Consider the following 16,123-nt stretch of genomic DNA (forward strand, 5'->3'; position numbering starts at 1 on the left):
CTTTGAGCCAGTTCGATATCCAACTGGCTAGTTCTGTCTGTATTCCATGAGATCTAACCTTGTAAATCAGTGTCCCATGGGCAACCTTGTCGAATGCCTTACTGAAGTCCGTACAGATCACATCTACGGCTCTGCCTTCATCAATCCTCTGTGTTACTTCCTCAAAAAACTCAATCAAGTTTGTGAGAGATGATTTCCCATGCACAAAGCCATGTTGGCTATCCCGAATCAGTCCTTGCCTTTTCAAACGCATGTACATCCTGTCCCTCAGGATTCCCTCCAACAACTTGCCCACCACCGACGTCAGGCTCACTGGTCTATAGTTCCCTGGCTTGTCCTTATCACCCTTCTTAAACAATGGCACCACATTAGCCAACCTCCAGTCTTCGGCACCTCACCTGTGACTATCGATGATACAAATATCTCAGCAAGAGGTCCAGCAATCACTTTTGTTGCTTCCCACAGAGTTCTAGGGTGCACCTGATCAGGTCCTGGGGATTTATCCACCTTTATGCGTTTCAAGACATCCAGCACTTTCTCCTCTGTAATATGGACATTTTGAAAGGTGTCACCATGTATTTCCCTACAGTCTATATCTTCCATATCGTTTTCCACAATAAATACTGATGCAAAATACTCATTTAGTACCTCCCCAATTTTCTGTGGCTCCACACAAAGGCCACCTTGCTGATCTTTAAGGGGCCCTATTCTCTCCCTAGTTACCCTTTGGTCCTTAAAGTATTTGTAAAAACTCTTTGGATTCTCCTTAACTCTATTTGCCAAAGCTATTTCATGTTCCCTTTTTGCCCTCCTGATTTCCCTCTTAAGTATACTCCTACTGCCTTTATACTCTTCTAAGGATTCACTTGATCTATCCTGTCTGTACCTGACATGTTTCCTTCTTTTTCTTAACCAAACCCTCAATTTCAATCCTCATCCAGCATTCCCTATACCTACCAGCCTTTCCTTTCACCCTGACAGGAATATACTTTCTCTGGATTCCCGTTATCTCATTTGAGTTATATCAACCCCTGCATTTCCTTGTCATCCACCATCCGACCATAATCTAATTTGAGAAAACGAAAAATTGATTTTAAAACTTTACGACACTGTTTGTCTAAGTTGATAAATTGTTACTTTCTTAGCTTAAAGAAGGAGCTCTTAGCAAGTGTCTCGTCCTCCTGCCCTAAAGGTATTAGTTTAATTTTGTGATAATTAAATTGTGATAATTAAATCTGTGGGAAGTTTGGCTTTTTAAATTAGCACAAAACATGCTACAAATATATTTATCATACACATTATTTGACTTGAATTCTGCAATTCTCTGTGCTGATCATGCTAAGTCTCACTTGTTTTCATCTAAATGCTCTTTAAATGATGCCATTGTTTGATGTGATAATTATTCTCAGTTGCCCCCACCCTGATACTTTAAGTTAGCTATTAAAGTATAGACTCTCATTCTTTCAGGTTTGGAAGAAGAAATTTTTACAAGTTGAAAATTTAAGTTTCTTTGCATTTGTACTTATCTCTCATTCCCTTTGAACCCATCAGTTTCTCCCTTCTTTGCTGTCTGTGCCTGATTTGTCCGTTGAATTCATGTATCAATGAACTCTGATTAATCAGATACTTAGCTGCTCAGTATCTCTCATTCCCCATTGTCAGCTACGTTTTCAGTGCAAAATGTTGTAATTTAAACGAAGGGCATGTTACCTCATGATGGATGGTTGTTATCCTGTTACAGCAAATATTTGACCCATTAATGTCTGCTCTTCATCGATACCTCCTAACCTGCTGAGAGTTTCCAGTATTTTCAACCTGCCTGTATATTGTTGTAAATGAATCATTTAGTTCGGACAAATTGCGTTTTTTGTCTTTGTTTCTTTACACTTGTTTTAGGTTATGCTCTCTAATCCCTTTTCGTTTGTTCTTGTCAGGGAGGATGATCGAGCGATACTGATGGGTTGTCAACAGAAGGGAGCAAATGAAGAGACCTTTGGTTACATCGCTGGGAAACTGCATCGGTCCCCTGTTCAGGTAAACACTTGATACCTACAAAATGAAGCAACTCCTTGTTCCTTCATTTAGTGTTATGTTGGCGCTCACAGTAGAATAAACTTGCTCAAAACATGTTTTTCAAACAAAGTAATTTCTTTGATATCAGTTCCTCCTGTCTGAGGTGAATTCTTTCCCATTTTTAAAGTTGTTACTGTTACGAAATGCCACGGACCTACCCTAAACCCAACTAAAGTTAGTTTCAGTACAAAATTGGGTTGGCCATAGAACACAGAGGGTAGTTGTGGAAGGGTGTTTTTCTGACTGCAGTCCTGTGACAGTGAGTGAAGTCTTAAATGAATATTTCTCATCTGTATTCATAAAGGAGAAAGACATTATAGCTACAGATTTCAATTGGATTGGTTAGGATCTCGAGCATGTTAATAATAAGGAACTATTAGATGTTTTAGTGTATGTAAAGGTGCATAAATCCCCAGGGCCTTTTGAAATGTGTTCCAGGCTATTGTATGTGGTAAGCAAAGAGTTTGATGAGGCCTTGGTGGAGATATTTAATACTTTACTGGTTACTGATGAGATGCCAGATGATTGGAAGATAGCCAATGAGGTGCTTTTATTCAAGAGGACAGCATGGGTAGGCCAGGTAATTATAGACCTATTAATCTGACATCAGTGATAGGGAAATTATTTGAAAAAATTGGAAGGGGCAGAATTAGTCAGCACTTGAAAATGTCAGAATTGATTAGGGTTAGTCAGCATGGATTTATTGGAGGAAGATCCAATATGATTTAGTTGAATTTTTTGAAAAGTGACTAAATGTATTTGAAGAGAGTAGTGTAGTTGATATGGTTTACATCGACTTCAGTAAAAACATTGACAAGGACCCACATAGAATGCTGGCCCAGAGGTAAGAGCCGATGGGAGCAGTGACAAATTGGCAAACTGGATCCAAACTTGGTTTGCAAGTAAGAGACAAAGGGTGATGATGGAGGGTTGTTTTTGTGATTGGAAGCCTGTGATGGTGCTGGGACTCTTACTGTTTGTTGTGTACATTAAAGACTTGGATGTGAATGTAGAAGGTATAATTCCTAAGTTTGCAGATGACATGAAAATTGATGTTTATGATGGGGAGGATGGCCTCAGGCTACAGCCTGATATTGATCAGCTGGTAAATCAGACAGATCTTTAATTTAATCCTGATATGAGTGAGATGATTCATTTTGGAACGCCTAATACAGGAAGGATATATACGATGTAAGTCTCGAGGGAGTACTGAGGAGCAAAGGGACCTTGGTCTCCAAGTCCATGCACCCCGCAAGTTGTGAAGAAGGAGGCATAATGAATGCTTGTCTTCATTAGCTGTGCTGTAGAATATAGAGACAAGGAAGTCTTATAGCAACTTAATAAAACATTGGTTAGGCCACAGATGGAATACTGGGTGCAATCTGGTTATCACATTGAAAAGGATGTGATTGCAATGAAAAGAGTGCAGAGGAGATTCATCACGATGTTGCCTTGGGTGGAAAGTCTGTTATGAGAGAGAGACTGGATTGGTTGGGTTTGTTTTCCCTGGAGCAGAGGAAGCTGAGGGAGATCTAATTCAGCTATACAAAATTGATATGCATCAACAGGGTAGATTTCCCCATGGTAGACATGTCTTAGATGTGAGGGTTAATTTTGAGTGAGGAGCAAGTGGTTCAGAGAGGATTGGGGGAATTTCTTTTCACCCAGAGGTGTGTAGGACTATGGAATGCACTGCCTGAGAGGAAGATGAATGAGCTACTCTGGCAACATTTAGGAAGCAAATGGTCAATCACTTAAAATGCCAGGGCATAGTAGGCTAAGGACCAAAAGCACATAAATGGAATTAGTATAGTTTGGTGTATGTTGGTTGGCATAGATATGGTGGGCCAATGAGCTTGTTTCTGGGCTTTTATGGCCACTTAATTGCACCATCATTAAGAGTACCTTTTTTTCACCTTTAACAGAGCTTCAGACCTGTCTCAACTGATTTGCTGCTAAAACCCTCATTCAAGTCTTTTTTTAAACCTACGGTCTAAATTATTCCAATGCTTTTGTGGCTGGTCTCCAATGTTGTACTCTCCATAAAGTTGAAGTTAACTAAAACTGTTTTCTGCTTCTTAACTTGCACCATTCAACTAGCATTCCTCTCCTTGCTGACCTGTACAGATTGCTGGATAAGCGCATCTTAATTTTGAAAATCTCAATTCTTGTTTCGAAATCCAGTCATGGATCTGCCATTCCCTATCCCTATAGCTGCTTCCGACCTCTCAACTCTCTGAGATCTCTGCGCTCCTCGAGAGCTGATTTCTTGAATTTCCTTAATTTTGATATTTCCACCAGTGCTGATCCCAAACTGAGATACCCTCCCCACCCCTCTAACTCACTTCATTTAAACTTGCCTCTTAGCTATCAGATCAGACAACAGTAAATTCGGTAAAAGAGCATATAGCCCCCAGGGCAAGTTCGCAGTCTAGTTACTAGAAAAGCAGTTTAATTGAAAAGCAGTTAACAGATGATCCGAGAGAAATTACCTGAATTATGGAGGGTTTGACAGGGCAAGCAACAGCAACTTGGATTTATTTACCACCTTTAACGTGTTAAAATGTCCCAAGGTACTTCACAGGAGTATAATAAACAAGTGTTCCAAGCAATTGGTATGTGGAATTTATTTTCTTTTCAGGTTTCAGAACGGTTCCATCGTTTGATGAAATTATTCAAGAAGTCAGGAAACATGAACAACTGAAAGATTGTGCATCTGTCCTTTTGTATTTCTGTCCTGCCAAAAGCATTCAAGTAGTTTTGAAGAAACATTAAGCCACAGAGATGGCTGACAACCTACATTTCATATCCAGTGCTTTTTCCTACTGTTAAACTTAGAAATGTTTCTTGTGATTGCATCTCTGAAGCATTGATTTATGGAGACATATCTCAGAGTGGCACACACCATACAGGAAGGACCTTTGTACCTAATTATGTCACCTTTAACCCTAAAAATTATCATTTTATACCGGACTAGCTAATGTTAACTTTGCAGCAAGCTCATTAACATATATCTTAAATCCCATGTTTTTTTCAATTGAAGGTTCAGTGAAAGTGAATTGAAAATCTCAAGTTTTTTTAAAAAACATTCTTTGTTCTTGCTATGTTCCCTCTACATTCGCCTATATTGCCCTCATTTGACTATGTATCCCAATGTGCTCACTGAAATGTACTGTCAGATTAATAGTCTGTAAAGTATAAAATATGTATTTGTACATAATGCAGTTTATATTTTTGTGAATATCTTTCAAAACAGGTTTGAAACTTTTTGAAGCTGTTTGCATTCACACCTGTGTAACATTTTATAGAAATGCTGTAAATTTGTTAATATTATAAATACAAGTTTTTGAAATTTACAGATGTTAAGTATGTTTCAAACTGTGAAGACTAATTATTGTAATTTATTTTTGCTAGGTTGCAATGTGAGAAGTAAAGGTTACTTTTTAATTTTTCTATGTTTCTTTTTGTATCACATCCAGAAAAAGTGTGTAATGTTTGTTGCAAGCACAGTTAGAAAAGTTTAGATGTCTTGCTTGGCTTCAGTACTAAAATTCCTTAATATATCTCTTCATATTTTCAACTTATACGCTTCTGATATTTCCCAATTCAAAACCAACTTCATAGATAGGTCTGGCACTGTTAGATTGAGGACTGACCTTTTAAGGTGTCGGATGGGTTTGTTCAGTGTTAGTAATGGTTAGAATAATAGCTTACTATTTATCTTAGGCTTGTAGTTACATGACTTTTCCGGAATAAGTATTAAAATTGAGAATTTGAGGAGTTGGATATCTGGAAAATTTCAAGTCGCTAGAAAATAACTGCCACCATTGGTGGTACTTTAACAAAGAAACAAATAGTCAAAGGTTGTGCTTGAGGGTAAAGTGATTGCAACATCTTGAGATGGTATTGCTTAATGAGCTCTCACTTATGGAAAAAGCCTGCAAGTTCATTGCAATTGCCAGTGCAATATTATATGAAATGGCTAATGCCAAACAATAGGTTGCAGTTGAAATCAGAATACTGATTACTGAAATCTCAAATGCTGATGCAACCATCTTGATAAATCTCATGATTTAGTGTCGACTGCACCAAATATCTGGGGAGAAATTCACTTGCATAGTGCCTCTTCTAACACTATTGGTAAAAGTAGAAGCAGCATTTCATTATTTTTTTCCTATTTGTGTTTTGACCTTTTGAAGCATGTACCTCAAGGGGATAGAATCATACGTACAGAAGAAGCCCTTCAGCCCATCAAATGTACATCACCAGAGCTGCACTAAATCTGCACCAGTCCCACTTTCAAGCAATAGGCCCATAGCCTCGAATGTGTTCTGGATTTCTGTAAACCTTTTGAATGAAAAGTACTTTTGCCCTTTTGAAAGACTTTGAATGCTAGATGAGTCTTTTTTTTAAGATTCAGAAGAATGGGATTTTTGTTACAGAAGGTTACAGGATTCTAGCAGGAATAGGCCATTTGGCTTTTGTAATCTGCTTCACCATTCAGCTTGATCATGGCTTATCATGGCTGTGGTTTCAGTTCCAGTTTTCCACCTACATTCCATAGCTTTTGAACCCTTTGTCTAACGATGTATCTACCAAGCAATGTGGAGCAAAGGCAAGTGAAGTTCAGGTTCAAATAACCTCTTCACTTTCTGGTTAATTGTGTTGCTGACCTTTCTAAGTATTTGTTTGCTGGTAGTGGAAATAAATCCTAAATTAAGTTTCCTCCCCATTTACATTGTATTGAAAGAAAATAGAGAAATGATTGCCCTGACAGTCCTCATCAGGCTTATAGAGAAGAATCAATTTTACAATGATAGTTTTAGTGGTGCAGAGATGAGGATTAGGATGCTGCAATTGGCTGCAGGCTCCGGTTTAAGAGGGAAACTTTGCCATTCCAGATTTTTAAAATGGGATTGATGAAGTGAGTTGTGCAATCTTATAGACTGACTTAATTACGTCTGTTGCTTTGGTACCTGCAAAGCATGCTACCCTGGTCAATAACCAGGAGGACTCTGTTTTTCCAGCTTTTTGCCAATTTTTGGTCAAAATTGTAAAAGGTTTGCCTTTGCTGCCTTTTACTTCAGATATTTGTTTCTCATTTTAAGCCCTACATTGCTGTAAGTTTGTCTTAATTCAAATAGTGTCTTAAATTCTGTCTGTTTCGTATCTTCATTATTCACTGTCCTTTTGTTCATTCAATGATTTGTATATTGTCTATTCTAATGCTAAAGAACTATCCATTTGTAGGACTGTAGACTGCACAGGCTAGCTGCATTATATAAAATAGTATTCATAGTTATAAGGCATGGTTCTGCCCCTGCACAGTTTAAATTAATAAGATCTTGATTTCACTTTTGTAACTTTATTTTTTTAATAAAAACCCTTTTAAAGTATACTTGCTTTTGTATTAAAACATTAAGTTCTAGTTCAGTCAAACTTTGTGTTGCACTGCTTGAGTCATAAGAATAGTTCATTTCAAAGCAAAATCACTTGAGGAAGGACAAATGTGCTTTGTACTTTTATTACCACTGAATCCATTCTCCTCCCTGATGACAACCCTGACAGACTGTATGTCACTTTGTTGATTTACTTCAGATGTAATTTTTAATTCCGTGGAATAGGCCATACTTCTTGCCTCTGAGTCTGAAGGATATTGTTTCAGGTCCTTCTGCAATACTCCTGCTTCGACAGGACAGATATCTGGTAGATCCAAATTTGCTACTGGTGAAATCCTGACATGGCTGTGGGGATGGTTCCAGATTATCAGCAATGCACCAAATTAAAATTCAAAACTTTTAAAATAATATTGCAATTTGACCACGCAGAATGGAAAGGTATAACAATTTGAATGACTAGCTTTCACTTTTCCCAGGTACATTTAATTGTATTGGGAAAGAATTTGAAACTTACCAAGCTTGAGTGGCTAAAAGGCCTGCTCTTATTCTTGTTTAATGGAGGACGCAGGGACAGTTGCTAAAACAGTAATAAATTCAAAGTTGTGTGACAGGCAAGTAATGGAAAAGTATTGGCTAACTTGTTTTATTAATCTTAGCCAGAAGAAGCAGCGAGTCTGCAGCGGTTTTGTTCAGAATAGCTCAAGAGTCATATACTTACTCGGGAAAGGAGCTGGTCATTTTGCTTTGAAGGACAATATGAAAATTGTTACTCATTTAATAATTGCAAGAGTGAACAATCTCCTGCAATTTAGCATAAAACCTAAAAGCCTGCGAAGTTAAAAAGCAACAAATCATTAGTGAATTCTCTTCAATCTTCTTTTGAGTTTCAAGGTTTTTAAATATGACAATGTAACATTGTGTGCACTTGGCAAGTTTGTTATTTAGACAATGCGAACTAAGTTACACCTTAATTTGCACTGATATTGGATGAAATCTGCAAAATCTCTGCAAGTTTGTAATAGCACTGAACTATGAATTAGTTTTCCAGGAGATCCCTGGTTGGAAAATTGTATACATATGATATTGCTGCTTTTCATTCAGATGGTTTGAATTTATCGCATTTCTTAGAAGGAGCAAAGTTGAAATGGAGTGTTTGTGGTAATGTTGCATTAACAGCCTCCAGAATGTACAATTTAAATGTTTCCAGATCAGGTTACACAGTTGAATCCAATAAATTTAGTCCTAAAGGAAACACAGGAAACTGTTGGATTGTCTTGACAGCATGACTTATTCGATGGTGCCCTACCCATTTAGTCAGTGTGTGAGTCCCACATCCATACTATGCTATTGAATCTTGGTGGCCCATAAAGACAAAGGCTGATGCTTTGAACTCAAGTACCAGTGTAAAATCAGAGGTAGCAAATCCTTTCCATTGTTTTAACAATCCAAAAGTACCTTCTGTACACATCCAAGTTGATATTTCCACCTGATTGTTCAATGGGCTGGATTCTCTTCAGCTGTACTGCCTGAGAGCTGAATGCATGACAATGGAGGAGGACAATATATGACGTTGGGAAGATGACCTACAAGTCCACGTTCATGTAACCAAGTTTTATAATGTTTACTCACCAATCTGTACTGTGAATCAAGGTTGCCTGATGCTTAGCTGCCTTGACATATGTAAATGATTGCCAATCTCCTTGCTCACCTACTAATTGCAGGTAAGACAGTGTAGAGGAGGTGGCATATCAGACCAAGAATAGGTTACAGTGGTGGACATGCTGTGGTTATACTGCTGTATTCAGTAATTTGGATCACGGTAGCATGAAAATTTAGGTTCACTTTTAAAAAGCTCACATCAATGAAATAGTTGTCAGAAATCTAATAACCCAATCTAAGTCGTTCAATATATGTAGTCAGGTCTATGTGTAACTCCAATCTCACAGTAACATGTTAACAATGTCCAGAATTCAGAAGAAGCTTCTTTAGCCAAAGAATGGTGAAAATGTGGAACTTGCTGCCATATACAGTGGTGGAAGCAAATAGTATAGATGCATTTCATAGGAAGCCAGGAGACCACAGACAATCATGTTGGTAGAGTTAAGTGAGAAAAGATGGGTAGGTGGTGGAGTAGAAGGCTAACACCAGCATGGAGTGGTGGACAGCGAAGAAGGATGTGGCAGGTTACAGCGGGATATAGATAAGTTGCAGAGCTGGGCAGAAAGATGGCAAATGGAGTTCAATGTAGCTAAGTGTGAAGTCATTCACTTTGGTAGGAGTAATAAGAAGATGGATTACTGGGCTAATGGTAGGCTACTTGGTAGTGTCGATGAACAGAGGGATCTTGGTGTCCATGTACACAGATCTCTGAAAGTTGCCACCCAGGTAAATAGTGCTGTGAAGAAGGCATATGGCGTACTGGGCTTTATTGGTAGAGGAATTGAGTTCCGGAGTCCTGAGGTCATGTTGCAGTTGTATAAGACTCTGGTGCGGCCTCATCTGGAGTATTGTGTACAGTTCTGGTCGCCATACTATAGGAAGGATGTGGAGGCACTGGAACAGGTGCAGAGGAGGTTTACCAGGATGTTGCCTGGCATGGTAGGAAGATCGTATGAGGAAAGGCTGAGGCACTTGGGGCTGTTCTCATTGGAGAAAAGAAGGTTTAGGGGAGATTTGATAGAGGTGTACAAGATGATTAGGGGTTTAGATAGGGTTGACAGTGAGAACCTTTTTCCATGTATGGAGTCAGCTGTTACTAGGGGACACAGCTTTAAATTAAGGGGAGGTTGGTATAGGACAGATGTTAGGGGTAGATTCTTTACTCAGCAGGTTGTGAGTTCATGGAATGCCCTGCCAGTATCAGTGGTGGACTCTCCCTCTTTATGGTCATTCAACCGGGCATTGAATAAGCATATGGAGGTTATTGGGCTAGTGTAGGTTAGGTAGGCTTCAGTCAGCGCAACATCGAGGGCTGAAGGGCCTGTACTGCGCTGTATTTTTCTATGTTCTATGTTCTATGGAGTAGATAGGCTGAATGATGTGTCTTTGTGCTTTTCCAGTGTCGCACTTTGTAACTATAAAGTGGCCAATCAAGAAACTCATTTGTATCCCAAAATGGTTGGATTAGATGGCATTGAATTTTTGAAGAGGTGTCTTCATTTTGTTTCTGCCATTCAATAATCTGTACTTTAACTTTAATCACTTGCATTGGTGAGGACTATCATGGCAACCATCTTGCAACTTTTGTTTAATACAATGTAAATTGGGACAAAACTTAATTTAATTGGTTAGGCAACTCTCAATCAGTAAACAACGAATAGGTAATTAGAAAAGAGAGCAGCATAGTTAAGCAGAAAATAAAAGGTTATTTTCTGCATTCATTGAATCAGGGCTGAACTGTACATTAACTTCACTCACTTGCCTTTGCCCTGTGTCGCTTGATAGATTTGTTTCGACAAAGCCAAAAGCTATAGTGTGCAGAAAGAAAATTGGAACTGACAATAGGGCTGAAGTGTTTAAAGAAAAGGGAGGGGTTAGGCTCTAGAGGAATTTTTAAAAAAAATTTTTTAAATTAAAGTACTGCAGAAATTTTAAATAAACACAACAACTGTTGAAGAAACTGAGGCGATCGGACAGCACCTACACACAGTAGTTGCTATGTTCTCAAGATTCTATTTATGTGAGAATTTTAAAATCGAAGCCTTTCTTAATTCGAAGCTAATGCAAACTAGTGAGCATTGCACTGAATAACATTTGTTGCAAAAAAACACAGGCAGCAGAATTTTGAATGATCTTGAGTTAACAGGCTAGAAATGTTAGATGCTGGCCAGGTATACAGAGGAACTCAATTATTCGGCATTCGATTATCCGCATATCCGATTATCTGGCACGATTGCAATGTCCCAATGCTCGGCTAAACTATGTTATCCGGCATTCGATTACCCAAACAAAATACTCCCTGCTCATGTCCTTCAGATCGTTGAGGTTCCTCTGTAGTCAAATCAAGAGATAATAAAGGAAGGTTATAAAGTAGATCAACTGAGACGAGGGTGGAGTCTGGTGGTACTTGTGACGATGCTGCACCTTTAGTGAGGTTATTCTGTCCATGGCTTTTCTTTCAGACAGGTCGTAAAATACACAGACTCCAAAAAATCTGGGGTTGAAGGATTTCAGGGCCAATTTGATTATAGCTATGGTATGAATGTAAGTTTGGCAGATCATTTCAAGGTCGAGAGTAAGACTGTGGTTATAAACAGTCTGATTCAGCCTTGCACAGTGACCATGGAGAGGCATGGAATTGATGGGAGATAACAGTTTGTGGTAAGGAACTAAATGATTTTAGTCGACCCGATATTTAATTGGAAGAAATTTCTGCTTGTTCTGGTATGTGACACTTCACAATCTGAGAGTTAAAAAGATTAGTATTAAGGCAGTCTGTTGAGAATAGAGACGAAGCTATTTTTCAGTCTAGAGGATAGTATGCAATGGTGTCACACAGGAATCCCTTTTAGTTATTCTCTGTTGTCATGTATTAATGAGCTGGGCTTGAAACTCCTTGGTATAACTTGAAAGTGTGCAAATGACATGAAGCACAGTGAAGAAGACAGTAACAAGCTTCAAGAGGTTAAATTAGTTAATACTGCAGCTGTTAGATTTGCTGCAGCTCTGACACTTAGTTCAGATTGCCAGTATTTACAGTTTTACTTTTGTTGTGCATACCTCCTGATAACTTTCCCCCCAACTTACAAAAGTTCTACTCTTTTTGTAATTAGATTCAAGTATCACTATTGGTTTTACACTGAACCATTTTTGCTGTTTGCAAACAGAAAACAAATACCATTCAGCCCATTATTTATGAACTTCAAACACAAGCTTACTGCCTTTTCCAACACCCTTGTTTAGTTCAATACTATTCAGGGAGTTTTATTCAATTTGGAAAAAATATCAACCTCACCCTTTTTGGATTGTGATGGGGCTGCTGTATATCTCCAGTATTTTCTATTTAATTCAACTTTCCTTTCTATCCCTCAAGGATATCCTTGGCTTTGACAGCTGAAGACCCTTCTTTTCTAAGCAGGGTCATTTTCAAGTGATGGTCTTGGAAACTATAAAATGTTTTCTAATTAATTTTCCAAAGGCACGTTAGATAAAGAGGTCTAAACTTGTCAAATTTGGTTGTTTTAAATATTAAAATATTCTTTGTTAGATGTCATTTTGTGCAAAATAAACCACAATAAACTTATGTTGATTTGCTTTTTCCTCGGTGTGCAAGAGAAACAGTATGTAGTTGATTTTGTAGTATTCTGACAAAGCTGGGATAATATCCTGCTTTCAATTTTTTTGGCTGCACGCTCAACAATTAAAATTACGGGAATGAGTATAAAATAAAAAATAAGCTGGTGGTTTTATTACTTTATTAGTGACAAAAAGATTGTGATCAGGAGCATCAAATTAGACTGATAGATATAAAGAATAATGAATACAAAGTTAATTTCTGTAAAAATCATGATTCCACAATAAATTACTGCTTGACATCACGATCTGAATCCCTACAGTGTGGAATTCGGCTCATCAAGACCACACCATCCCCACAAAGAATATCACACCCAAATCAACCCCATCCTTGTAAGCCTACATTCCCCATGGCTAACATACCTAGCCTAAACATTCCCAGACACTATAGGCAATTTAGCCTGACCAATCCAACTAACCTGCACATCTTTTGACTATGGGAAGCAAACAGACACTGGGAGAATGTGCAAACTCCACACAGATAGCCGTGCAGGTTAGCATTGAACTTAGGTTCCTGGTGCTGTGAGGCAGCAGTGCTAACCACAGAGCCACCATGTCACTCTGATATACTACATTTGATGACTAATATGAAATTCATTTTACTCTATTAAAGACAAATTTCAGAATTAGTATTAAAAAAATTTAAACCCACACAAAGTTATTTAGTAATGGCAGTTTTAAGCACGAGGATGTCTAAAGGTTGTCTGCAAGAGAAGTGTAGTCCATTCAAACCCGTTACATGTCCATATTTAATTTGATATCAGTGGTGCTCGCTCTTCATCAGTGTGAATCCCAGAGAGTGACCTACATAAAAATAAAAATGTACATCATTATTTAATTGAAGACAAATTTTCATATAATAGGATGATGAGGATGTGAAGATTTTCTTTTTATAGGCAAAAAACGTATACTATTTTAAAAAAATGTTTTTGAACATGCAGGTGATTTACTTTCTAATCCAGATATTCAATGTTCTGAAAAATACTCTAATAATGGAAATCTAGTAAACCAAGTGCAATATCAACTTTTCAATGGTTAATTTAATTTGAAAGATATATCAATCATCCACTAACCAACCCACACTCCCATTCTATTTCTTGCAGTCATTAAAGTACAAACCAAAATAACACAGAAATACTGATGTAATTTAATGCTAACATTTTTCTCATGTTGTTAAAGCAGTTGTATAACGATGTAAGAAAACATTTTTTCTATTATTCATTCAACAGAATGGAGCTAACACTCTTTCCAGTGCTGAAATGGCCTTGTTATCCTGTTGGTGAGTGGATTTCTTAAAATGAAGCAGTTTCTAGGATGAAGGTACATCCACAGTGCTGTCGTGTAGGGGATTCTAGGATTTTAACTGAGGCAATGATGAAAGAACAGGGATATCGCTTTTTTTTATTTATTCATTTTACGGGATGTTGGGTCACTGGCTGACACTCATGTATTGCCCGTCCCTAGTTGCCCTTCAGAAAGTAGTGGTGAGTTGCTGCAGTCCATGTGCTGTGGGGTGACCCACAATGCCATTAGGGAGGGAATTCCAGGATTCTGACCCAGCAACAGTGAAGGAGAGGCGATATATTTGTGAGTCAGGATGATGAGTGACTTGGAGGGGAACTTGCCGGTGGTGGTGTTCCCAAGTACCTGCGGCTCTTATCCTGCTAGATGGAAGCAGTCGTGAGTTTAGAAGGTGCTGACTGAGGATCGTTGATAAATTTCTGCAGTGCATCTTGTAAATAGTACACACTGCTGCTATTGAGCATTGGTAATGGAGAGAGTGGATGCTTGTGGATGCAGTGTCAATCAACGGGCTACTTCGTCCTGGATGGTGTCAAGCTTCTTGAGTGTTGTTGGGGCTGCACTCATCCAGGCAAGTAGGGAGTATTCCATCACACTCCTGACTTGTGCTCTGTAGATGTTGGACAGGCTTCAGGGAGTCAGAAGGTGAGTTACTTGCTGCAGTATTCCTAGCCTCTGACCTGCTCTTGTAGCCACTGCATTAATGTGGTGAGTCCTGTTGAGCTTTTGATCCACGATAACTCCCGGGATGTTGATAGTGGGTAATTCAGTGATGGTAACACCATTGAATGTCAAGGGACGGTGGTTAGATTGTCTCTTATTGGTGATGGTCATCATGATGGCATTTGCAGAGCATGAATGTTACTTGCCACTTGTCAGCCCAAGCCTGGATATTGTCCAGATCTTGTTGTGTTTGGACACTGCTTCAGTGTTTGAGGAGTCACAAATAGTGCTGAGCATTGTGCAATCATTGGCGAACATCCCCACTTCTAACTTTATGCTGGAGGGAAGATCATTGATGAAGCATCTAACTATGTGTCAGATATGACTCCAACCATTGAAAAGTGTTCCCTCGATACCTACCGATTTCAGTTTTGCTTGGACTCCACAATGCCCTCACTGTTGAATGTAACCTTCATGTCAAGGGCTGTCACTCTCTCCTGACTTCTTGGATTCAGCTCTTTTGTCCGTGTTTGCAACAAGGTCATAATGAGGTCAGGAGCTGACTGACAGCACTGACAGGGAACCCAAACTGGGCGTTGCTGAGCAGGTTATGGCTGAGCAGGTGCTGCTTGACAGCACTGTTAATGATACCTTCCATCACTTTACTGATGATTGACTGTAGACTGATGGGGCAGTAATTGGCCAGGTTGGGTTTGTCCTGCTTTTTATGTACAGGACATACTTGGCTCGATTTCCACATTGTCAGTTATGTGCCAGTGTTGTAACTGTAGAACTGTTGCTAGGGGAGCAGCAAGTTCTGGAGCACAAGTTTGCAGTACTATTGCCTGAATGTTGTCAGGACCGTAGCTTTTGCAGTATCCAGTGCTGCTAACCATTTCTTGATATCACGTGGAGTGAATTGAATTGGCTGAAAAGCTGGTATTGATAATGCTGGGGACCAGTGGTGGAGGCCGAGATGGACCATTCACTTGGCACTTCTGGCTGAAGATTGCTACAAAAGCTACAACCTCTTCTTTTGCATTGTTGTGCTGGGCTCTTCCATTGTTCAGGGTGGGGATATTTGTGGGGCCTCCTCCTGCATTGTTTAATCATCCATTATTATTCATGACTGGATGTGGCAGGACTTCAGAGCTTAGATCTGATCCGTTGGCTGTGGGATCACTTAGCTCTATCACTTGCTGCTTGTATTGATTGGCATGCAAGTAGTCCTGTTTGGTGGCTTTACCAGGTTGACACCTCATCTTCAGGTATGCCTGGTGCTGCTCCTGGCATACCTTCCCGCACTCTCCATTGAACCAGGGTTGATCGCCTGACTTGATTGTAATGGTTGAGTGGGGATATGCAGGGCATGAGAATACAGATTGTGCTGGAGT

The 16,123-nt window shown here is 39.1% G+C and overlaps 2 protein-coding genes across 9 annotated transcripts in view; one reads left to right on the forward strand and one right to left on the reverse strand.

Annotated features, from left to right (window-relative positions):
- The window catches only part of casp8ap2 (caspase 8 associated protein 2), a 47,464-nt gene extending 39,995 nt beyond the window's left edge, over positions 1 to 7,469 (forward strand). For all 3 annotated transcript variants that reach the window (XM_072553759.1, XM_072553760.1, XM_072553761.1), the window contains exons 9-10: positions 1,935 to 2,034; positions 4,715 to 7,469. In XM_072553759.1, coding sequence (XP_072409860.1) covers positions 1,935 to 2,034; positions 4,715 to 4,777 — 163 coding nt within the window. In that variant the 3' untranslated portion in view covers positions 4,778 to 7,469. The remainder of the gene's footprint in view (positions 1 to 1,934; positions 2,035 to 4,714) is intronic.
- Positions 7,470 to 12,872: 5,403 nt separating this feature from the next.
- slc18b1 (solute carrier family 18 member B1) overlaps positions 12,873 to 16,123 on the reverse strand; it is a 63,192-nt gene continuing 59,941 nt past the window's right edge. For all 6 annotated transcript variants that reach the window (XM_072553765.1, XM_072553763.1, XM_072553764.1 and 3 more), the window contains one exon: positions 12,873 to 13,568. In XM_072553765.1, the coding sequence (XP_072409866.1) occupies positions 13,514 to 13,568 (55 nt within the window). In that variant the 3' untranslated portion in view covers positions 12,873 to 13,513. The remainder of the gene's footprint in view (positions 13,569 to 16,123) is intronic.

This window comes from Chiloscyllium punctatum, chromosome 3 (genome assembly GCF_047496795.1).
Source record: "Chiloscyllium punctatum isolate Juve2018m chromosome 3, sChiPun1.3, whole genome shotgun sequence".
Lineage (NCBI taxonomy): Eukaryota > Metazoa > Chordata > Chondrichthyes > Orectolobiformes > Hemiscylliidae > Chiloscyllium > Chiloscyllium punctatum.